Here is a 26,269-nt window from a genome sequence, read left to right on the forward strand (position 1 = left end):
TGGTTTTTAACAATACATAATATTGTTACATTCAATCCGGAATTTTCCATTGTTTGAATTTTGGTTTTTCACTTACAATCCAGAAACTAAATGCCATACAATCCACTGGAAGCGCCCAACTTCACCGAGAGCAAAAAATGCTCGAATGAGCAAACCAAGATTCAAAGTGATGATGATTGTTTATTTAGAATTCTCAGAATTGTGTATCTTCACTGGATTACTGACGGTCAAACTGTTAAAATACTGAAGGTCACACTGTTAATCTATGTTACTACTTTAAAGGTCTTGCTCAACTCTGTGCGACAAAATAAGAAAAAAACAACCTGAATTGTGGAAGAATAAGTCATGAGTTCTGCATTAAGACTAGGCACTGCCTCATACAATAAACATTGTCTGTTAAGGGGTTTCAAGTGAAGTAATAATAATAATAATAATAATAATAATAATAGCTTTATTCAACATCGAATGGTACACTGCACATGCACAAAGAAACAGTAATGATTAAAGTTATTTGTACAATACACAAGACACATTCTTCTGAATACGTCATTAATTTACAAGAAAATTACAATAAGGTGTTTACTTATTTCTATTCACATAATTTCACAAAGCATTTGTTGTTCTTCATATAAGTATTGTACTCTTCTAATGTGTAGAAAGGGTGTGTTACTAATAATTTCTTAAGCTGATGTTTCAGTTTAATTGTAGGAAGAGCCATGACTGCTCTAGGCAGTGCATTAGCTAATTTTATACCTGCATACTGAGGCACCTTTTCGTAAAGTGCTGTTCTGTGGCTGCCAATGTAAAATCTTTCTTTATTTCTAGTATTGTACTGGTGGAAATCTGAATAAGTGTTTGGGTGCAGTCTTTTCACAAGCAATATGGCTTTTAGAATGTATGTGTTTATAACAGTTAACACCTCTGTTTTTGGAAACAAGTTGCGACAAGATTCCCTATATTTTGCTCCACAGATTATCCTCACACACCTTTTTTGAAGAATGAGTAGCTTATCTAGATTAGCTTTGGTTCTTGAGCCCCAAATTTCAATACCGTAGTTCAAGTGAGAGGAGAAAAGAGCATGGTATGCAGTCTTTAGGACTACAGTGTCTCTACAGAACTTGCAAATAGTACTGATTGCAAATATATTTTTTGACAACTTAGTTGCTAGAGAGTCAGTATGTGTGCCCCATTTCAAGTTGCTTTGGATTGTTACTCCAAGATATTTTACACTAGACTCTTTCTTTACCAATTTGTTGCCCATATATAATTTAATTTCATTATTCAAACTACTTTTGTTAAACTCCATCAAACATGTTTTACTGGTGCCTACATTTAAGTGGCTTTCATTTTAAAAAAACTGAACAATTTCTTTTGTTACATTATTACACTCGGCCTCTAGTTCATTACATGATTCCAATTTTACATACAATGGACGTGTCTTCGGCATACAGAACAAATTTGGAATTTATAGTACAGTATTTAATATCATTTACATAGATCAAGAACAGAAGGGGGCCCAACACTGAGCCCTGGGGCACCCCATATTTTATGCAAGTGATCTCTGAGTACAGTGTCCCAGTGTTAGATCACCCACCTTATTCAGCTGATCTAGCATCAGGTGAGTTTTAAATATTCCACAAGGTCAAATTTGCATTTCAGTCCACTGAAGCAGTGAAAGAAAATGTGATATGCGTTAGCAAGGAGCTCACAGATGAAGACTTCCAGCACTGTTTCCATCAATGGAAAATTTGCATGGAGCTTTGCAGGGATAGAGGAGGGGAGTATATTGAGGGTGACAATAATTAAATACATTTGTCTTTAAAATAAAATGTTTTATAGCAACATTCCTGTTATTTTATAGCCACACCTCATATGAACAATGAATATATGCTATGTACAGATGGTAAAGCTGGTGGGGAGATACATTTTGGTCTGAAGAGGAAGTATTGTTGATTTATGATTGGTAATTTTGGTATGGCAGAGGATTTTATAGAGCCATCAGTCAGCTGCATGTTGTATTTAGAACTATGGTTCACTGTACATGAAATGAACAAGTTAAATTGATTGTGAAGAAAGTATTGATTTTCTAAATGAATGTGTCTCGACACTCAGTCCACAGTCGAGATTGTCACTAACAAATATGAATAAGGTGATAGATGGAGGATCTAGGTGCTTAAGAAGGGCTCTTCTATGTGAGCAAGTTGTTACATCAGGGTGCAACAGACCATAGCTCTATAGATCTACAAAAATGTGGAACATAATTCCTATCCCTAACCATAATGCAGTACCATATTGTGTCACGAAATTCTGCTTAACCCATGGATCATCCTCTCCTCTCCTCCCATTTCAAAATGGCCTGAGCACAAAAAATTCTCTATCTCAAATGTCACCCTTTCTTCCAAAAGAAACCATAAGCTGTCACATTGCTTTGATCTCATAATATTTCCAGCCTCAATCACTGCTAGTCCATATCCCTAACCTGCCTTGTATCCCCAACAATCTCCTCTTGCTCACACGCAGTGGACCATCAATCATGCCCTTGGTCATAACCCATTATCTGCCTCCTCACCCCCAACCATTGCCGTAACACCCCCTCCAACTTCATACTTCTGCTTGCCCTTCACATTAATTATAAACTGGTTTCCAAAAAATAGTAAAAAATAATAAACACCAGGAAAACATAAAAATACAAATGTGGAAACAGGAAATGTTATTGCTAAGATAATGCTGCACAGAAATTTTAACCGGAAAACTATAGGCACTGTAATTTTTGTGTACAACATGCATATAGAAAACAATTATATCTCTTGAAGTAGTGCAGCAGGTGACACACTATCAGTGAGAGAACTTAATCAGTATTACGAGATGCATCAAACAAAGTTCAAACACCATTTACCAGGTAAATTGTTATGGAGTATTATTGACAGATAGGAAGCAGGTGAAACTGAAACAAAGTTGTATGTCCAGGCTCCTGTTGATCCTAGGCATTGTCAGTAATGTTTAAGCACATGTTTGGCTTCTGGTGGATTCAGCTATGGACAATCAAGGATTAAGACCATACAAATCATTGATATTTGATGGGATAGACTGTATTGACACTCTTGGGAACTTTAACATTTTTTCAGTGTAAATTTCCTGTGTGTGTGTGTGTGTGTGTGTGTGTGTGTGTGTGTGTGTGTGTGTGTGTGTAAGGGGGGGGGGGGGTGTTTACAACCATGCTCCTTTGTGTATACTATAATACATCATCACGATTCAACAATGTATACTAAACACAATTGTTGATGACTCCATACAACCATAATGTGGTAAATATTTTACAGATTCCTAGAAGATCTGTAATTTTATTACAGCACATAATGAACTGGTTTGATGCCTAACATTCCTGTTGATGAATCTGGTAGCATCAGGCTTAGAGAAAGTTTACAGTTTGTAGACTGGTCTTCTTCACCCTTCAGAAGTTAAATTTTAACAAGAGACACATTTTCAATTTAAAAGCTCAGTTTCATCCTGTATGGTAATTCACAGTTTCACCACATCTGACATGTCACTCACAGGTACAAACCATTAGCCAGAACCTCACTCTGGCATTTACTGAGTCCACAGAAAAAGAAATTACCAAATCAGTAGAAATAAACACCCATTTTTCTCTAGTATGAAGCACAGAAAGTTAGCAAGCACAGGGGTCCTGCTGTGAGTGAAGCCATCAAAAGAAAGCATTTTTCTATGGCACATTAACAACTTGAGAACTATAAAAGAATACTGGTATTTTCGTCTTAAATCAGATAAGGACTACATTTCTGTAATAATGGATATTGTGTAATATTAAACTAGGATTCAGTTATAATCACTGACCATTTTGTTGTTGTTGTTGCTGTGCTCTTCAGTCCGAAGACTGCTACTCTATCCTGTGCAAGAGCCATCATCTCCACATAACCACTGCAACTTACATCTTTCTGAATCTGCTTATCGTAATCATCTCTCAGTCTTCCTCTACAATTTGTACATCCGTTCCCCAACTGACACTTCCCTTCCATAGTATACTGGTGATTCCTAGACATCTCAGAATATGTCCTATCAACCTTAGTCTAGTCAAGTGGTGTCACAAATTTTCTTTTTGAGGCCATACACTCACAGAGCTATAGGTTGACTCACTCACAAAATAATTACTGGGGCAGACCACCCAATAAAAAGTGTCCATGATAGACTTGGAATGAGTCAGACTAGTTATTTCCCATGATATAATCACTAAAAAAGAAACATATTAGCACACCTAAGAGCCACAAAGAATCTTTAGCTGCATAGCTGGCAGTCAATGGATTAATTTTCTCACTTACAAACTGGTGAAATATGCACCACACAATCTGCCACAATTATTGATTCAAAGACAGGCATATGAAAATTGTCCAGCTCATTCAGTTAGGCTTATAAAGACCCTCTGTACTAGCTTATGGTGTTAATGAGTTTCAGCCAAATGATCCAGTTTATAAGTAATAAAAGAATAATTGAACATTTTACATGTGAAAGGTGCACCTCACACATCAGGATATATGCACCCTTGCTCACTGACAAATTATTTCAAGTTAGAAACTGATATTATAAACAAATGCACACCACACCAGCAGCATTCTTGTACACACTAACTTGCAAATTAATCATTTACCTACAACTGCATCTACATCTATATTCCACAAGCCACTGTAAAGTGCACGGCAGAGAGCACATCCCATTGTATTATTTATTAGGGTTTCCAGCCATTCCATTCGCATATGGAGGGCACGATGAATGATTGTTCAAATGTCTGTGTGTATGCTGTAATTAGGTTCCATATTCTTTTTTGTCATATGTCAATGATGTTTCATCAAGTTTGTACTACTGTAAACGTCACATGTACGAGGTCTGTTGTAATTTCGTGCCAATGGTGTGTTAGAGCAAAATGCGGTTGGCATCCCTGCACACACCAGTGTGTAATGTGTGACTGCCGAAAGTTTCATTGCTGTATGTATGTTAGTTATTGTTCAGTGCTGTATTGAGTAGAACATTGTGTTGCACAGTTTACACGTCTACATTAAATTTTGCATGGAACTTTACATACACACACCAAATAATGGAGGAAGCCTACAGTGATGAGTGCTTTAGCCATACTTGGTGTTACAAATGATTCACACAGTTTAAGAACAGCAGGACACAAGTTAAACATGACCCTGGTTCAGGACGCCCTTCGAAGACTACCAATGATGCTTATCTCAGGAGTGCGAAAGAAACTGTGTGTGCCAATTGAATACTGACTGACCAAGAAATTGGAGAAGAATGTAACATTCCAGTTGGATCATGTCGTGAAATCCTGACACAGCATCTTGGAATGCGATGTGTTGCCACCAATTTCGGTCCCATGGCTCAATAGCCAAGACCAGAAAGATTTTCGTCTCACATCCTGTGAAGAGCTATTGGATCACGCAAATGAGAACAAGATGTTCCTTAAAAGAATCATAACTGGTGATGAGATGTGGACCTATGGTTATTATGTTGAGACTAAGGTTAAATCTTCAGAATGTGTTGGGAAAGATTCTCCAAGACCAAAGAAAGCTCACGAGGCCAGGTCAAATGACAAAGCCATGCTGATAATTCTCTTTGACTTTTAGGGATTAGTTCATCATAAATTCATGCCAAAGGGGCAAACCGTTAATTTATGGTACTATCGGGATGTGTAGCAACATCTGCCAGAAAATGTGAGACGGAAATGGCCTGAAATGTGATGAGACAATTCACGGCTCTTGCACCATGATAACACAACTGCACATTCGTCCCTGTTAGTGGGTGACTATTGCATGAAAAACGAAACCAATGTGCTGTCTCATCCTCCATACTCTTCAGAGCTCACCTGCATGCACTGTTTTAAATTTGCAAAGACAAAAACCTGATTGAAAGGACAAATATTTGGAACGACAGATAGAATAAAAGAAAATTCACAGACGGCGCTTCATACAATCCATCAAGAGGCATACTAAGTCTGCTTTCGGAAGTGGAGTGGTGTTCGGAACAGAATATTAATTGTGGAGGAGAGTATTTCAAAGGAGATTGTTCACAATAAGTTAAAGGTAAGCACTGAAGAATTTTGTGAACAAAGTTCAGGAATTTTTTGAACAGACCTCATATGCTGACTACCTGCGATTGTACCTATGTGCAAAACCAATAAACTTGAAGAGATCTATCAAGAATTTTGATACTGACCTGTGTACTAGCAAAACAGGCACAGAATATAGGGTCAAAGCTCAGTCCAACCAAAACACAAGTGGTCCTGATAGGGCTCATTCGGGCTGCAGAATGTGCAAGGGGGCATTAACATCTCTCCCTGCCTTACAAAAATAAAAAAGCTCTTCCCTTTCAAACTGAAAAAGAAACATGTTTATGCTTCCTGTTATTGATTACAGCAATGTTGCCCGGCAATATATTTTCCTTAAAACTTCACTGTGCCTAGAACTAGTGATAAATGCCTGCATTTGATATATATGTGATGTTCAATTCTTTCATAATATTTCACAGTATCATACAAAACTATCCTGGTTATGTGCAGACAAGCACTGAGATTTATATGTGCTATCTCCTTTATTGTCTTATCGGCACATACTGTCTCTCATATAAAAGTGCAGTGACTGGATGTCCATAACAACGAGAAGGTATGATCTATTGAAATATACTTAACAAAGAATGCATGTAACCTATGACACTGCCAACCATACAAAGTGTTCTAGCATAAAGAAAAAATGAGAGACACCAGCAAAATTGTGAATAAGCCTGTCAATTTTTGTCAGAGTCGTCGTGTGAAAATGGCATTGTAGTCACATCATTCCCAGATTTGTACACTCCATATTTAAGAAAAACGTATTTTTTTTAATATTTTGTCTACCACCAGGAAATGCAGAAACAGCAATGGCTAGATGGTTGCAACAGACAGAAGCAAAAAACAATTAATAGGGCATCAGAATGATGGCACAATTAAATATATATAGACACACACACACACATACACACACACAACACACACACACATACATACATATACACACGCAGACAAACACACTGAAGAGACAAAGAAACTGGTACACCTGACTAATATCATGCAGGGGCCCAGCGAGCACACAGAAGTGCTGCAACATGATGTGGCAAGGGCTTGACTAATCTCTGAAGTTGTGCTGGAGGGAACTGAAACCATGAATCCTGCAGGGCTGTCCATAAAACTGTAAGAGTATGAGGGGGTGGAGATCTCTTCTGAACAGTATGTTGCAAGACATCCCAGATATGCCCAATAATGTTTGGTGGCCAGAGGAAGTGTTCAAACTCAAAAAAGTGCTCCTGGAGCTGCTGTGTAGCAATTCTAGATGTGTGGGGTGTCACATTGTCCTGCTGGAATTGCCCGAGTCCATCAGAGTGTACAATGGACGTGAATGGATGGATGCAGGTGATCAGACAGGATGCTTACATACTTGTCACCTATCAGAGTCGTATCTAGACATATCAGGGGTCCCATATCACTCCAACTGAACATGTCCCACACCATTACAGAGCCTCCACCAGCTTGAACAGTCTCCTACTGGCATGCAGGTCCATGGATTTATGAAGTTGTGTCCGTACCTGTACACATCCATCTACTCTATACAATTTGTTATGATACTTGTTTGACCATGCAACATGTTCCCAGTCATCAACAACTCACTGTCAGTGTTGACAGGTCTAGGTGAGGCATAAAGCTTCATGTCCTGCCATCATCAAGGGTACGTGAGAGGACCTTCTGCTCCAGAAGTCTATATCGATGATGTTTCATTGAATGGTTCACACGCTGACACTTGCAGGCGGCCCTGCATTGAAATCTACAGCAATTTGGAGGAGGTTGCAGTTGTCATGATGAACGATTCTCTTCAGTCGTCGTTGCTCCCATTCTTGCAGGTCCTTTTCCGGCTGCAGTGATGTTGGAGATTTCATGTTTTACCAGATTCACAGTACACTCATGAAATAGTTGTTTGGGAAAATCCCCACTTCATCACTACCTCAGAAATGCTGTGTCCCATTGCTCATGCGCCGACTATAGCCCCATGTTCAAACTCATTTAAATCTTGATAACCTGCCATTGTAGTGACAATAACTGATCTTACAATTGCACCTGACACTTTTTGTCTTATATAGGCATTGCACTGTATTCTGGCCGTTTACATACCTATGATGTGAGTGCGCAAGCCTATACCAATTTATTTGGTTCTTCAGAGTGTGTGTGTGTGTGTGTGTGTGTGTGTGTGTGTGTGTGTGTGTGTGTGTACATATGTATAAATGAAGAGTCAGAAACATACTAAAATCAGTCAAGGATTGAATCCCAAACCTTTGAATTTTCAATCTGAAATTAATTTACTAAACCACAAGTCCCAAAATGGCAGGCAATATGACATTCCCTCCCTTCGTCCCTTCCTCAGCCTGTGAATGGCTCTAATGCCAGCAAGAAGTCCCACTTGAGAATAACATCATGACTACATTCTATTAAAATAACAAATTTGAAGGGTCATTTGGAGGGGCATGTTCTGTCATTGATAGTTATTCTTAGTTGGAGTATCAATAATATTAAGAAAAGGGTAGATTGATACTCACTGTAAAAATGCCTCCTTGAGATGCAGAGATGCAGACAGGTAAATGCAAAGACTGTTACACATTATAGCTATTGGCCAAAGCCTACTTTAAAAAAAAAATTTTTAAAAAAATATATTAAAAAAAATTGTACGCACACATTCATACAAGCAAGCTTACAGTCAGAGCTGCTGTCATGTGTGCATGAGGTGTGTGTGCTTGCTTGTGTGAATGTGTGTGTGCGTTTTCTTTGCTGGAGAAGGCTTTGGCCAAAAACTACACTGATTGGCGAAAACATTATAGCCACTGCCCACCGTGACATCGGATGCTGTCTGTCGGCATTGCAAGCACATGTCATGGTATCAAAAGCATGTAAGTTGAGCAGTCACAGATGGGGGATCACCTAGCAAAGCTTTGGTTGCAAATGGGAAAATCCATTGAGACAAGCAACTTTGACGCAGGGCAGATTATTATTATGCAGAACCTTTGAACGAGTTTCTTGAAAATGGCAAAGATGGTCGAATGTTCATGGGCTATTGTTGTGAGCATCCACAGAAAGAGGTAGAAGGACAGTAAAACTATCACTAGGTGATAAATTGGTGGATGTTCACGACCCTTCACAGAACGTGGGGTTCGGAGACTTGTAAAGTAGGACAGATGATGATCCGTGGCATCTTTGCTGAAAGAGCACAGTCCTGGTTCACACATAAGTGTTTCGGAACACACAGTTCATCATACATTGTTCATCTAGGAGTCCCGCAGAAGACCACCCTTACATGTTCACATGTTGACCCAACAACATTGATGATTATGACTGCATTGGGCATGGCGCCATTAGGATTCAACCGTCGATCAATGGAAACATGTCAGATTTTCAAGTGAATCACATTTTTGCTACACTAGGTGAATGGTTGTGCCCACAACCACCATCATCATGGTTAACAGCAACTTGAAAAGTGCAGCATGCCTTAGTTGCAGGCTGGTGGGAACAGTGTTATGCTAAAGGAGACATTCTCCTGCTCTTGCAAGGGGCCTGTGGAGTAATAGAAGACATGTTGACAGCTGCAAAGCACCTGCATCCCTTCAGGCTAGATGTTATCTTTCAGCAGTATAATTGTCCATGTCTCAGAGCCAGAAGTGTACTACAGTGGTCTGAGGAGCATTTAGTGAACTCACATTGATGTCTTAGTGACCAGATTCGCCTGATGTAAATCCTATGGAACCCCTCTGGGTCACTACCAGGCTCCATCAGCACATATGCAAATCTGTGGCTCATTATTTGTGCGAATCACATGACCTGTGAATAGACATCTAATGTCACATACCTCCAACAAACTGTTGGATCCCTGATATGCATAATCAGTGATGTATTTCATTCAAAAGACAGACAAACAAGATATTAAGCAGGTGGTCATAATGTTTTGCCTCATCAGTGTATAATGTGTAACACTTTTTATGTTGTACCTGTCTGTTTTTTCAAACCTAGTGCTGAACTTGGGCAGGTTACAGAGGATTTAGGTTCACTATGTAAAGGTTTTACTAAGGAAGACACCGTGGTTATTGTGGGTGGGCCGGGCAACAGTATTGACAGAGATCCGGGGTACAGCATAGAGTGTGACCTGGCAAAGATTGCATCGGCATCGAATCATACCAGTGTTGGGTTTGTGTCGGTTCTGGAGCGCCACGACCGACCTCATTTGACCTCTTCTGTCGGGAGAGTTAATTTGGAGTTGGAACGGCTACTTGGATCTGGTGCGGGGTCACACATTGGTGTGATTCGTGTTGATTCACTCTGTAGGTGGGACTATACTAGACATGGCCTACACCTCAACAGGAAAGGGAAGGGTAAACTGGCTGGGCTGATAGCAGGAAATTTAAAGGGGGGAGGAACTACATCTCATGGTGGAAACTCTTTTTTAGTGTAAGATCAGTGTCCAGTGGGAAACTCAGCCATGCAAGTACTAAAGATGTCAAAAAAGTTCAAGATAGTTGCAAAAGTAAAATGAAAAATGTTAGTATATTTCATCAAAATATTGGGGGATTGAACAATAAAATTGATGAGCTTCTGCTTTGTTTAGAAGATATAGAAACTGAGAATGTAATAGATGTACTATGCCTGTCTGAGCATCACATTGTCACTGATATGCAAAAGGTTAGCATCAATGGGTACAAATTAGCTGCACATGTAAGTAGAGATAATATGATGAGAGGAGGAGTTGCCATATATGTCAAAAGCTTCCACAGCGCAAAAAATTTAGAAACTAAAAAATTTTGTGTACAGCAACATATGGAAGCATGTGCCACTGAACTAAAACTAAATGATGGCACTTTCATAATTGTAACAGTGTATAGGTCCCCCTAGGGAATTTCCAGCTATTTCTAGAAAACTTGGATGCTTTGTTGTGCTATCTGTCAGACAGGGGGAAGCAAATTATCATTTGTGGGGATTTCAATGTTGATTCCGTGAAAGAGTGTGATAGGAAGAATGACCTTGTAGTATTACTCAGTTCTTTCAATTTGAGCTCCATCATTGATTTTCCTACTCGGATAACAAAGAACAGCAGGACATTGATAGATAACTTTTTTATAGACCAAGATAAGTTTAATCACATAAATGCTTATCCTGTTGAGAATGGTCTTTCAGATCATAGTGCACAGCTTGTTACAGTACATGACATAGCTCCATGCAGTATAATAAATCAGACTTTCAAAGCAGTGCGTTCAATTAACAATATAAATATTGCAAACTTTAGGGAAAGCCTACAGCAGCTAGACTGGGATGAAGTGTATAAGGAACCCGATGCAAACTTGAAATATAACTTATTTCACAATACATTTTTAAGGGTATTTGAAAATTGTTTTCCCAAGAAAATAGTTAAACATAATTCCAAGAAAACATATAAAAAACCTTGGCTAACTAAAGGAATAAGAATATCTTGCAACCGCAAAAGAGAACTGTATCTAACAGCAAGATGGAGTACTGACCCCGAAATTGTTCAATATTATAAAAACTATTGTGCGGTACTAAGAAAAGTTATTAAAAAGTCCAGAAGCATGTGTATCATGTCTGAGATCAGTAACTCTGATAATAAAATTAAAGCAATTTGGAATATTATTGAAAGGGAAACAGGGCAACCAAGAGCACAGGAAGACTTTAGTGCAATAAAATTGAATGACAAGTGCACTAACAAACAATCAGAAATTGAAAATATTTTGAATAATCATTTTTTAAATGTTGTGGAGAAAATAGGATCTAGATCTTCACTAGAAGAGGCAAGGCTATTAATAGAAGAGGCCATACCTGCACAGTTTGAAACAGCTGTAATTCCACCAACCTCTCCCTCTGAAATCAGTAAAATAATAAACTCACTGAAAAGTAAAAGCTCTTACGGAATTGATGGCATTTCCAGCAAAGTACTTAAAGCTTGTTCCCCACAGATAAGTAGAATTCTCTGCCACGTATGTAATAGCTCTTTGGAGCAGGGTGTTTTCCCTGATAGACTGAAATATGCCATTGTAAAACCATTGCATAAAAAGGGGGATATGTCGGATGTCAACAACTACCGCCCAATCTCTCTTCTGACAGCTCTATCAAAAATTTTTGAGAAAGTAATGTATTCAAGAGTAGCCTCCCATATTTGTAAAAATAAAGTACTAACAAAATGTCAGTTTGGTTTTCAGAAAGGCTTTTCAACAGAAAATGCTATATATGCTTTCACTGATCAAATATTAAATGCTCTGAATAACCGGACATCACCCATTGGTATTTTTTGTGATCTCTCAAAGGCCTTTGATTGTGTAAATCATGGAATTCTTTTAGATAAGCTAAATCATTATGGTTTGAGTGGGGCAGTGCACAAATGGTTTAATTCATACTTAACTGGAAGAATGCAGAAAGTTGAAATAAGTGGTTCGTGTAATGTTAAAACAGCTGATTCCTCAAACTGGGGTGCTATCAAGCACGGGGTCCCACAGGGTTCGGTCTTAGGTCCTTTACTGTTCTTGATATACATTAATGACTTACCATTCCACATTGATGAAGATGCAAAGTTAGTTCTTTTTGCTGATGATACAAGTATAGTAATAACATCCAAAAACCAAGAACTAAGTGATGTAATTGTAAATGATGTTTTTCACAAAATTATTAAGTGGTTCTCAGCAAACGGACTCTCTTTAAATTTTGATAAAACACAGTATATACAGTTCCGTACAGTAAATGGCAAAACTCCAGTAATAAATATAGAATTTGAACAGAAGTCTGTAGCTAAGGTAGAATTTTCAAAATTTTTAGGTGTGTCCATTGATGAGAGGTTAAACTGGAAGCAACACATTGATGGTCTGCTGAAACGTCTGAGTTCAGCTACGTATGCTATTAGGGTTATTGCAAATTTTGGTGATAAGAATCTCAGTAAATTAGCTTACTATGCCTACTTTCATTCACTGCTTTCGTATGGCATCATATTCTGGGGTAATTCATCGTTGAGTAGAAAAGTATTCATTGCACAAAAACGTGTAATCAGAATAGTTGCTGGAGCCCACCCACGGTCATCCTGCAGACATCTATTTAAGGATCTAGGGATCCTCACAGTAACCTCACAGTATATATATTCCCTTATGAAATTTGTTGATAATAATCCAACCCAATTCAAAAGTAATAGCAGTGTGCATACCTATAACACCAGGAGAAAGGATGATCTTCACTATGCAGGGTTAAATCTGACTTTGGCACAGAAAGGGGTAAATTATGCTGCCACAAAAGTCTTTGGGCACCTACCAAACAGCATCAAAAGCCTGACAGATAGCCAACTAACATTTAAAAATAAATTAAAAGAATTTCTAGATGACAACTCCTTCTACTCATTGGCTGAATTTTTAGATATAAAGTAAAAAAAAAAAAAAAAAAAAAAAAACTTAATCATTAGTGTCATGCAATATTTTGTGTAATGTAATTTCTTGTACAGACATCTTTTATTAACCTGACACGTTCCACATCATTACGAAGTGTCGTATTCATGATCTATGGAACAAGTATTAATCTAATCTAATCTAATCTAATCTGTAACTCAAAGGGTTATCTTTATGGTAAGTGGCACTGTTGATCGTTATTCTTGCAACACATGTTCTTCTCAGCTGGGCATGTTTACCATTTATGACCTTCAGCAGCACCACTTTCGTATCTTAGAATGTAATGTTCATTAGCTGGTGATGTTAGCACGTGATGCTGCAGAAAAAGAAATCCCAGAGTCAAATAGTGCCCGGGCAAATTGGCTGTTGATAATGACATTAATGAGATTTCATGTAATCTTGGTGACTTTTGTCCAAGGATGATTGTCATCTGTTGCGGCCTCAACTCTACAGGTGGTCACCTTGCTTAGTTTTACCGAATTCAGTGGTTAGGTGAGTGACTGGTACCTCTGTATGGCAATGGGGATACAGTGTGTTGGGGAGGGACTTCCACAGGTCAACTATAATCATCTACAGTTGGCTGGCATGAATAGGACTATTGTGATGGTTGACGTCATGTAGCATAATAGTCACAAATCACTCATCTCTTTTCTCCGCAGTAATGCACAATGTATCCAGGACACAGACTGGCTTGTTGTTCTCCACCCTTCAAATGTCTAGTCATCTACAGGGTGTTTTACTTGATGGAGGACTTGGTTGTACCTGCATTGTTTAGATGCTGGATTGTCATTTGACGGCAGCATAAGTCTGAGTTGACCGAGTTCATTCTTCTGCAAGCAATCAACTGGTGGTGGAGATAGGTGCCAAAGATTGCTACATATTTTCTTCAGCATTCTCTATTACCTTCTTGAGGTATGGGGTCAACATTCAGGGGCAATCACTTATGTATTCAGCCCAACATTTCTGGCTGCCTTACACTGCTCTGTCTCTTTTCTTACTATGTAGTGTTTGAGAGAAGTGACATCATGGTGATCTTGTTGCTGTGTGGACAACATTCGGGAGTCAATCATACCTGCTGTTTCATCTCTCCTGTATACGTGCTCTTTCTCTGGTTTTTCTTTCTTTTTTTTAAATGCACTGGCACTACTTGATGAATTCTTCTGTTGTTGTGACACCCTTTGCCAGAGGAGCTTGGTACATGTCTTTTGTGACTCCTTTCATAAAATGTGTGATTTTGTCAGCTTCTGGCGTATTTGAATTCAGAATGCTGCAAAAGGGCCAGAACAGTCTGTATGTATGACTGAGTCATTTTGCCATGATTTTGGGTCATGGTCTTCAGTTGCTTTGCTGGTAATGGACTTGTTGATTGTCACCAGATTTTTTTTTTTTTTTTAATTTCATTCTGGAATTTTTCCCAGCTATTGAGCGTCTGTTTTATTGTTTCAACCCATTGCTGGGCTGCACCATCCAAGTATACATTTTTTAAACACACCACATCATCCCACCCGTTGTATAAGGCAACTTGGTTGAATCCTTTCAGCTATTTTGTAGGGTGCTTACCAGCATCTTTGGAAAAACCTTGATGGTTGCCTGATGTGTAGATGACTTACTGCTGTTGTGGAATCTACCTTTTTCCTGAAGACATGGAAATTAGTAATGATGTGTTGCTTGTATTCCAATTCTCGTCCATGTAGGTGTTGGCTTTTATGTTTACTTGGAGCCACAGTGATGTAGATGTTTTGAACTACTACTCGACTTCTCTGCCAGTGTCATGTCTGAAGCACAATCAAGTCCAAATCTGAAGCCAGAGTCATCAGGAAAGTTCAACACTTAGAATGGAAAACATGATTGTTGTTGACGCAAACATACAGCTAGAACAGAACTGATGTCCTGGATGGAGAGTGCAGTTACTTAAACACACATCAAATATTTCAAATCCTAGTTTTTATGCAAGCATGAAACATTCCGGATGTAAAAATATTACAAACAAAAGATATTTCAAGAACCTTCCAGGAATGATAAATACAAAATAACAAATAATTGCTGGTGGTTGGGTTCCAACGATGATCCAAGTGTACTAGTCAGTGATGCTATACACCACACTGCATACACCAGATCTCATGGAAACTTTATGGGTTATATGCTGATAGCCACTGGGTGATTTCTGGTTATCAATCATGGGCATTGGATAAATTAATCTTTCCTTCCACTCAGTATGATATGTACCTTTTGTGTTTTTCACAAGTGTACAACATTTACATAATTTATAGTGTAGGTATGCTACTGAATTGAAATAGTGCTTCCCACACTATATGAAATACACAACACTTATGAATAATTTGTTTTACTATGACATGTTTATTTCTTTTTTCATTTTTACAAATTAGAAAAGATCATTGTGGTATCACATATATTAAAGCGCTCAGAAACACACAGATCTGTGATACAAGACCTGTCGTAGTGTCTCGATTTTTTTATTGTTACCTTATTGCAGCTTTCCTTTGTTTCTGGCAGACCTTGCATCTTCTAGCTGGGTTTGTCTTCTATTGGTGGCAGTTCCTCAGGAAAATGATGTGCTGTGAGTCAATTTTCACTCGGAACTCCAGATGCTGGTAGTGAATATTTATTTTGTTCAACTCTTCTTCTATAAATCAGCTGTTTTGCTAATTTACAGATAAAAATTGCTGATGGAGACTTTTTTGACCTTTCACTCTCCAGCTTAAATGAAAAATGACTGTCTAGTTGTTCCACTGTAATTCAGTTCTTCAGGTTCTAAGTTTGATAAGTTACATCTGCTAGGCATACCAGATGAATTTTACTTCTTATATGTTTTCACATATTTATAAATACAGAAATAACACAATATGGAGCAGAACATAGTAACCTCAAACAATACTCCCAGTTCTTTTGCAGTTCATTTAAGTGTGGTACAGTCTGTGAGACACAGGCATATGTGCAGTACATATACAATAAATAAGTAACTTACTTTGCTCCCAAGTAGTGAATGGTGAATATGTGACAAGCTAGACAGCTATTCTCACAAGTTACAAACACAAATATGTGTTTAACTGTCATCTAAATGAATTGAGAGTAAAAAATCTAATTTATTTCCTTACATCCCCCAGGCTGTGGCTAAGCCATGTCTCTGCAGTATCCTTTCTTTCAGGAGTGCTAGTTCTGCAAGGTTCGCAGAAGAGCTTCTGTAAAGTTTGGAAATTAGGAGACGAGATACTGGCAGAAGTAAAGCTGTGAGTACCGAATGTGAGTCGTGCTTGGGTAGCTCAGATGGTAGAGCACTTGCCCGCGAAAGGCAAAGGTCCCGAGTTCGAGTCTCGGTCGGGCACACATTTTTAATCTGCCAGGAGGTTTCCAGTCTCGTATTGTTCGTGGAAAGAAGGGTTGTCGGTATGCCTCTGTATGGACTCTAATCTCTCTGATTTTATCCGCATGGTCTCTTCGCGAGATATACGTAGGAGAGAGCAATGTACTGCTTGACTCCTTGGTGAAGGTATGTTCTCGAAACTTCAACAAAAGCCCATACCGAGCTATTGAGGGTCTCTCCTGCAGAGTCTCCCACTGGAGTTTATCTATCATCTCTGTAACGCTTTCGCGATTACTAAATGATCCTGTAACAAAGCGCGCTGTTGGATCTTCTCTACCTCTTCTATCAACCCTATCTGATACGGATCCCACACTGCTGAGCATTATTCAAGCAGTGGGCGAACGAGTGTACTGTAACCTACTTCCTTTGTTTTTGGATTGCATTTCCTTAGGATTCTTCAAATAAATCTCAGTCTGGTATCTGCTTTACCGACGATCAACTTTATATGATCATTCCATTTTAAATCACTCCTAATGCGTACTCCCAGACAATTTATGGAATTAACTGCTTCCAGTTTCTGACCTGCTATATTGTAGCTAAATGATAAGGGATCTTTCTTTCTATGTATTCACAGCACATCACACTTGTCTACATTGAGATTCAATTGCCATTCCCTGCACCATGCGTCAATTTGCTGCAGATCCTCCTGCATTTCAGTACAATTTTCCATTGTTACAACCTCTTGATATACTACAGCATCATCTGCAAAAAGCCTCAGTGAACTTCTGATGTCATCCACAAGGTCATTTATGTATATTGTGAATAGCAACGGTTCTACGACACTCCCCTGCGGCACACCTGAAATCACTTTTACTTCGGAAGACTTCTGTCCATTGAGAATGACATGCTGCGTTCTGTTATCTAGGAACTCTTCAATCCAATCACACATAACCATTTCCAGTCAGTGATCGGTTCCATTTAAACAAAGTGCACAACTATGCACAATGCCTTGTTGATGACTTGGGTCCCTGTCTTTGTGGGGTCTGTGTCACACTTGAACCCTACTATCAGCTCTTACCAACTGGGATAAGGTATTATCTGACCAGGGCACACTTTTACAGTCATTTAGGGCCCCACCAATATGGTCACAAACCCAGGAGAGATGCTGCAGGTGGTGTCGTGCTGCTAACAGAGGCACTCACATCACTCATCTGATGCCATAGCCCTTTTTTTTTTATTGTCAGTCTTCTGACTGGTTAGATGCAGCTTGCTATGAATTCCGCTCCTGTGCCAATCTCTTCATCGCAGAGTAGCACTTGCAACCTACATCTTCAATTATCTGCTGGATGTATTCGAGTCTCTGTCTTCCTCTATTATCTTGTCCTCTACAGTCCCTCTAGCATGATGGAAGTCATTCCCTGATTTCTCAACAGATCTCCTACCGCCTCGCCCTTCTCCCTGTCAGTGTTTTCCAAATATTCCTTTCCTTTCTGATTCCATGCACAACCTCCTCATTCCTTACTTGATCAGTCGACCTAATTTTCAACATTTGTCTGTAGCATCACATCTCAAATGCTTCAATTGTCTTCTGTTCTGGTTTTCCCACAGTCCATGTTTCACTTCACACAATGCTGTGCTTCAAATGGAAGACTTTGTGAGAGAAATGCTCAGTAGCTCGGTATAGGCTTTTGTTGAAGTTTTGAGAACCTACCTTCACCGAGGCGTCAAGCAGTTTATTGCTCCCACCTATGTATATCTCGCAAAGAGACCATGAGGATAAAATCAGAGAGATTAGAGCCCACACAGAGGCATACCGACAATCCTTCTTTCCACGAACAATACGAGACTGGAATAGAAGGGAGAACCGATAGAGATACTCAAGGTACCCTCCGCCACGCACCATCAGGTGGTGTGCGGAATATGGATGTAGATGTAGATGCAGATGTACATTCTCAAGAATTTCTTCCTCAAATTAAGTCCTATGTTTGATACTAGTAGACTTCTCTTGGCCAGGAATGCCCTTTCTGCCAGTGCTAGTCTGCTTCTGATGTCCTCCTTGCTCCATCCATCTTTGGTTATTTTGCTGCAGAGTTAGTAGAATTCCTTAACTTCATCTACTTCATGACCATCAATATTGATATTAAGTTTCTCACTGTTCTTATTTCTGCTTCTTCTCATTACTTTCGTCTTTCTTCAATTTCCTTTCAGTCCATATTGTGAACTTATTAGACTGTTAATTCCATTCAGCAGATCATGTAATTCTTTTTCACTTTTACTCAGGATAGCAATGTCATCAGCAAATTGTGTCATTGATATCCTTTCACCTTGAATTTTAATTCCACCCCTGAATCTTTCTTTTACTGCCATCATTGCTTCTTTGATGTACAGATTGAACAGTAGGGGCAAAAGACTGCAACACTTTCTTACAATTTTTTTAATCCCAGCACTTTGCTGTTGATCATCCACTCTTATTATGTCGTCTTGGCTTTTGTACATATTGTATATTACCCATCTCTCCCTATAGTTTTCCCCTATTTTTCTCAAAATTTAGACCATATTTCACAATTTTACATTGTCAAATACTATTCAAACGCTTTTTCCAAGTCGAAATATCCTATGAACGTGTCTTGATTTTTCTTTAGCCTTGCTTCAATTACAACTGCAAAGTCAGAATTGCCTCTCTGGTGCCTTTATCATTCCTAAAGCTAAACTGATCGTCATCTAACACATTCTCAATCTTCTTTTCCATTCTTCTATATATATATATATCTGTGTGTGTGTATGTGCGGATGGATATGTGTGTGTGCGCGAGTATATACCTATCCTTTTTTCCCCCTAAGGTAAGTCTTTCCGCTCCCGGGATTGGAATGTCTCCTCACCCTCTCCCTCAAAACCCACATCCTTTCATCTTTCCTTTTCCTTCCCTCTTTCCTGACGAAGCAGCCGCTGGTTGCGAAAGCTCGAAATTCTGTGTGTGTGTTTCTGTGTTTTATTTATTGTGCCTATCTACCGTCGCTTTCCCGCTTGGTAAGTCTTGGAATCTTTGTTTTTAATATATTGTCAGAAACTTGGATTCATGAGATGTTAAGCTAATTGTGCAATAATTCTCACACTTGTCAGCTCTTGCAGTCTTCAGAACTGTGCAGATGATATTTTTCCAAAAGTCAAATGGTAAGTCGCCAGACTCATACATTTACACACCAATGTGAACTGTAATTTTGTTGCCACCTTCCCCAACAATTTTAGAAATTCTGATGGAATGTTATCTATCCCTTCTGCCTTATTTGATTTTTAAGTCTTCCAGAGCTTTTTTAAATTCTGATACTACTACTGCTGTTTCTTGTTCTATCATGTGATCACACAAGTACTCTCCCTCAGAGATGCCTTCATTGTGTTCTTTCCACCTATCCTCTCCCTCCTCTGCATTTAGCAGTGGAATTACCATTGTGCTTTTAATGTTACCACCCTTACTTTTAGTTTCAGTGAAGGTTGTTTTGTCTTTCAGTTCATCTGACAATCATTTTGTTTTTGATTTCTTCACATTTTTTATGTAGTTATTTCATCTTAGCTTATCTGAACTTCCTATTTATTTCATTTCTCAGCGACTTGTATTTCTGGATTCCTAATTTTCACTGGACAGTTTTGTTCTTCCTTGTTTCATCAATCAGCTGAAGTTTTATTGTGTTATCCATGGTTTCTTCACAGTTACCTTCTTTGTACCTATGTTTTTCTTTCCAATTTCTGTGATGGCTCTTTTTAGATATGTCCACTCCTCGTCAACTGTACTGCTACTGAACTATCCTTTATCACTATATCTGTAGCCTTAGAGAACTTCAAGCATATCTCTTCACTCCTTAGTACTTCCGTATCTCAGTTTTTTGCTTATTGATTCTTTCTGACAAATCTCTTAAACTTCAGCTTACCCTTCATTACTACTACATTATGATCTATATCTATATCTGCTCCTGGGTATGCCTTACAATCCAGTATCTGATTTTGGAAACTCTGTCTGACCATGATGTAAACTAACTGAAATCTTCTTGTATCACTTGGAATTTTCCTCCTTGTGTGATTCTTGAACAGAATATTCGCTTTTACTAGCTGGAATTTATTATAGAACTCAATTAGTCTTTCTCTTCTCTCATTCATTGTCCCACGTCCATGTTCTCATGTAACCGTCTCTTTCCCCTACAACTGCATTCCAGTTCCCCATGGTTGTTAGATTTTCATCTCCCTTTATGTACTGTATTACTCTTTCAGTGCCCACATATACTTTCTCTATCTTTTCATCTTCATCTTGTGATGTTGACATGTATACCTGAACTACTGTTGTCGGCGTTAGTTTCCTGTTGATTCTGATAAGTATAACTCCAGCACTGAACTATTCACAGTAACACATTGTCTGCCCTAGCTTCCTATTCCTAATGAATTCTACTCCCATTATACCATTTTCTGCTGTTGTTGATATTACCCTATGCTCATCTGACCAAAAATCCTTGCCTTATTTCCATTTCAATTCACTGACCCCTACTATATCTAGATTGAGCCTTTACATTTCCCTTTTCAAATTTTCTAGCTTCCCTAGTTTGTTCTAGCTTCTGACATTGTAGAATGTTATCCTTCCATTGCTTATTCAGCCGTTTTGTCATGGTCACCTCCCCTTTGGCAGTTGCCTCCTGGAGATCTGAATAGGGGAACTATCCCAGAATCTTTTGCCGATGGAGAGATCATTATGACACTATTCAATTACAGGCTACATATCCTGTGGATACATGTTGTGCCTTCAGCATTATATCCTAATCTATACATCTGTTGTATGTCCCACATTGATTTCTTTGGTTATTGTTTGTCTGTTAGTGCTGACAACTCTACACAAATGCTGCTGCTCTTGGTTATTAAGTGAAGGCTGTTTGCCACGTCATTGTCTGTTATGGGCGTTAACACCAGAAATTTTGGATCCTTTGGATCCTTGGCTCATTAGGGACCGATGACCGCAGCAGTCTGGTCCCTTTAATCCCACAAACCAACCAACCATGTATCATTCTTGACACTGTGGATCTCAGAATATTGAGGTCCCTAACGATTTCTGAAATGGAATGCCCCAGTCATGAAGCTCCAACTACCATTCCACGTTCAAAGTCTGTTAATTCCCATCATGAGGTCATAATCACGTCATATTCTTTTCACATTAGTCAACTGAGTACAAATAACAGCTCCATCACTGCACTGTCCTTTTATACCTTGTGTACATGATTCTACTGCCATCAGTATATGTTCATATCACTATTCCATGACTTTTGTCACCTCACTGTATGTGTCATATACCACTGTTTTCTTGTGTTGAAGTTAACTTCCACTGTGTATTAACATGTCTGTTCTTTAATATATTCTGTCTATACTACAGTTGTGTTTATTACTTGTTGATAGGCGCAAGGCTATAAGTAAGTGATCATAGTGGAATAACTGTGCAAGATTTTTGCAGGTTGGAAGCATATCAACTTCTGGAAAATAGCCAAGACTTTTTCAGGGCTCAAACTAATGAAAAAACCAGGAAGATTTGGCAAAAGAGAAGCCTCTAATGTCATAGGGATTCTTCCACTGCCTGATGGACAGGTCAGTGTCATGTCTTTTACCTTTAACTTCCACTGTAGTTTTCCTTTTTATGCTAAATGTGTTGACACTTTAGCTATTTATCTTTATTTTATTGACACATTGCAGGTAATTTCTGGTTGTGAATGGGGTAACATGTTACTGTGGAATGATGGAGTAATTAAAATGGAATTGTGTGGCCTAAATGGCCAGCCTTGTCATGAGGCACCTATCTCCCAGTTACTGCTTGAGGGAAAGGAACTTTTCAGTGTTGGTATGAATATTTTGATCAACCTGTTTGCTTTTATGTGCCATTTTTTAATGTAGAAAGGTTTGATGGTGTGTTTTTGTGTAAACCCCCGAACCATAGGCCTCATTGACATGTTACCCTCAGTGATAAACTTGCTGTACCATGCATCTAACCACAAGGAAGGGGTGTCTGTGGAGAGGCAAACTACCATACAATTCGTTAAGAGTGGTGACATTTTTCTCAGTAGTTGTAGAGCAAGATTCTGGATGGTTGAGTGAGCTGGCCTTATAACGTTAGCCATCATGGCCATCCTATATTGATACTACGAGTAGCAGGGACTGCTCAGGAGGATGCTGCCTTTAGAAAAACTAATCTGAACTTCTACAGGTTGGAATGGGCAATGTTAGCTCCTGTAATCAGATAGGTAGGTTTGAGAATTTGAAAAGTGAAATGCATAGGTTTAAGTTACATGTAGTGGGCATTAATAATGTGGTGGCAGAAAGATAGGGGTTTCTGATCAGGTGAGTACAAGGTTATCAATGTAAAATCAAACATGAGTAATACAGTAGGGGGACTAATGATAAAAAATAAAATAAAAATGCTGACTAACAGCTAAGACCATCATAGTAAACACATTATCATATCCAAATTAGTAAAAAAGCAAAGATGCACCACATTAAGACAAGTATACATGCCTACTGGCTTCACAGGTAAACAAGAGATTGAAAAAAGTGTGATGACATAAAAGAAATTATTAAGTACATTAAGCTAGATGAAAACTTAATTCTGATTTGGTGTTAGAGTTTAATAGTAAGAAAAGAAAGTGAAGGTCATAATTTATAGATTATGAATTGCAGATTAATATGAAAAACTTATAGAAAGATGGGAAATTGAGGAGGTGGGACCTGGATAAGTTGAAAGAACCAGATCTTTAATTAGCACTGTAGTGAGATTATGAACACATATTTTGTTCCAGTTTTGTTTTTAACCAAGGAAGCTCCAGATAGCCTTTTCTTGCAACACAAAAATTATGGTTCAACCACTGTGATGTTTGCTGATGGGACAAGCATACTGATCAACTGCTCAAATTCATCCTTACCATATTAAGTTCAGATGATAGTTGAATAGGCCTCCAATTTGTTAACAGCAAACAGTTTGTCTTAATTTCACAAAGACTTCTGTAGTATATTTTCAGACATGTAAAAATTAGTAGCAGAGGTAAAATACACTAATTGAAACACTGTGTATAAATTCCTTTGGGTTGGTAAGTTCTGCCCCCACCCTCATCTTATACTTAAAGAATGTTACTTGTCACAAATTTAGCAAAGGCAATTGGAATTTATTCAGTTGAAGGCTAGAGCTCAGATACACATAAACACAGGTGGAATAAGGACTGTGACCACCTGCTTGGTACCCCTCCTCTGCCCCTGTTTAAATTTAACTGTGGTTTGTTTGTTATTAATTGTAATAAAAATAGTCAGTAGTACAAAATTTACCAGATTCAGAATTTCAGAATGAGCTAATATGTAAGTGTAATCATTATTAGTTTGAAAGCATTTCCACTCACGCTCAGCATTATTGTTACAATATCTTTTTCTACTTTTGTTGGTGTCCTGTTGGCTTGTTTGTCTTGAAATCCACAAAAAGTTAGTTGATGGGACATATAAGACAATGCTTATTAATATTCACATGCAACTGTTAAGTGGAACTCACTCCTCTATAAAAATACATATCTGTTTGAATGGAAACTGTCAGTTGTCATCACTACAAAGTCCAATAATCATCTCTGTGGTTGCTAAAGAAGAGAGGAAAAAGAAAGGAAGGAGATAACAGAGCAAGGTTTGGAACCAACGTATGTTATGTGTGGGAGGAAGGACTAATGAAATATTTGTTGGAGCACAAGTTTCCACTCTAAAGTTTGGGGAAACTGATGGGGGTGGGGGGTGGGATGGTTGGAGATCATGATCAGCATCTAGGTATTGGATGTCTCCAAGACAGAAAGTTTTCCTGTGCTCATTCATGGGTTTTTTTCCATTTGGATAACAAATTAAAATGAAATCATCACCACTGTAGATAGGGTACACTCATTAATGGATTCTGCCAGTTTCATTGTGATTGGTAAAATGGTAGGTAGTGAAAAAGGGTCAGTTGGTAAATGATATAAGTTGTGTTAAATAGACTTGCCTTTAATGCTATAGCTTTTACTGGCGGTGAAACTGTTGCTGAAGCCAATGGTTGTGTGCGAGTCAATAGGACAAATTTTAAAGTGGTAAAGTTGCAGGGTCGGGAACCTTAGGCTAAGGATTATTGTCTGATAAGGCTGTAGCAAATGTTATGCATGTGGCATATAGCAATTTGAGACAATGTTGAGAGGATATCATGAAATGATGTGCACAGCTTGTGGTCTAGTGGTTAGTACTGCTGCCTCTAGATTGTGGCACCATGGGTTCAATTTGCAACTGGGTTGTCAATTTTTTTCACTCATGGACTGGATTTTTGTGTTGTCCTAATCATTTCATCTCATCTTCATCAATGTGCAAGATGCCAAAGTGACTTCAAATAGAAAGACTTGCACCAGGCTCGAAAAACTTCAGGCAGGTTTTCCCCATCTGTAATGACTTACCATCATTTCATTTCATGGAGTGATGTCCTCATTTCAGGGTCAAAATTGAGAAGGGCATAGCGATGGCATTTGCCAAGGGCTTGGTGGTAGTGTGACCATAATAACTTAGCACTTTAAATGGGGACTGATGGAAGCAGATGATGGGTAGAAACTGTATGGCATTGGACTGGTGTTGAAATATTTCCTCTTGTTACCAATGTAACTTACAAACAATATTGTGAAAAGTAATATTTTATGTTTAATGTATGATTTATTTCACAAGTTCTGACCACATATACAAATTCCTTCACTTTGTCAGTAAATAAAAATTAGCATGAGTTCAGCATGTCTAATACAAATATCTTTTTCTTCTCACAGATTAATATTTGCATTGTTTTCTTGCCACACAACATCCCAGTCCAGAAACAATGTAAATAAAAAGTGTTGAGGCAAATTTTAATTGTGTACCAACCAGTTTATAGTGTATAACTAGCTCAATATCATGTTTCATTTGCTACTCTGCATTTTTCTTGTTCTGTTCAAAAAGCAGTATGATTATAAAGTTTATCATTGACCTCATTAATCTGCAATTTATGAATGATGAAATTTGTACAGGGTTCTATTTGATACAATTTTAACTGTTATTACCACTCCATTTCTATTTAAACTCATTAGGTACATAGTACAAAGTACATGCTCTATTTTTCTGGTTGGCTGCACTGTTGGAGGCAGTCCTTTCTCTTTCTGCTCCCTGGAGTGATCTTTTATGAGGGTGAAGGTTACTCTCTTTGCTTGGACCTCTTAAAATTATACACTCCTGGAAATGGAAAAAAGAACACATTGACACCGGTGTGTCAGACCCACCATACTTGCTCCGGACATTGCGAGAGGGCTGTACAAGCAATGATCACACGCACGGCACAGCGGACACACCAGGAACTGCGGTGTTGGCCATCGAATGGCGCTAGCTGCGCAGCATTTGTGCACCGCCGCC

At 38.6% G+C, this 26,269-nt stretch overlaps 1 protein-coding gene across 1 annotated transcript in view; it reads left to right on the top strand.

Moving 5' to 3' along the window:
• LOC126278877 (cilia- and flagella-associated protein 44-like) overlaps positions 1-26,269 on the top strand; it is a 94,215-nt gene that overhangs the window by 39,656 nt on the left and 28,290 nt on the right. The window contains exons 5-6 of the mRNA XM_049979151.1: positions 22,317-22,447; positions 22,553-22,697. Coding sequence (XP_049835108.1) covers positions 22,317-22,447; positions 22,553-22,697 — 276 coding nt within the window. The remainder of the gene's footprint in view (positions 1-22,316; positions 22,448-22,552; positions 22,698-26,269) is intronic.

This window comes from Schistocerca gregaria, chromosome 6, assembly GCF_023897955.1.
Source record: "Schistocerca gregaria isolate iqSchGreg1 chromosome 6, iqSchGreg1.2, whole genome shotgun sequence".
NCBI classification, from domain to species: domain Eukaryota; kingdom Metazoa; phylum Arthropoda; class Insecta; order Orthoptera; family Acrididae; genus Schistocerca; species Schistocerca gregaria.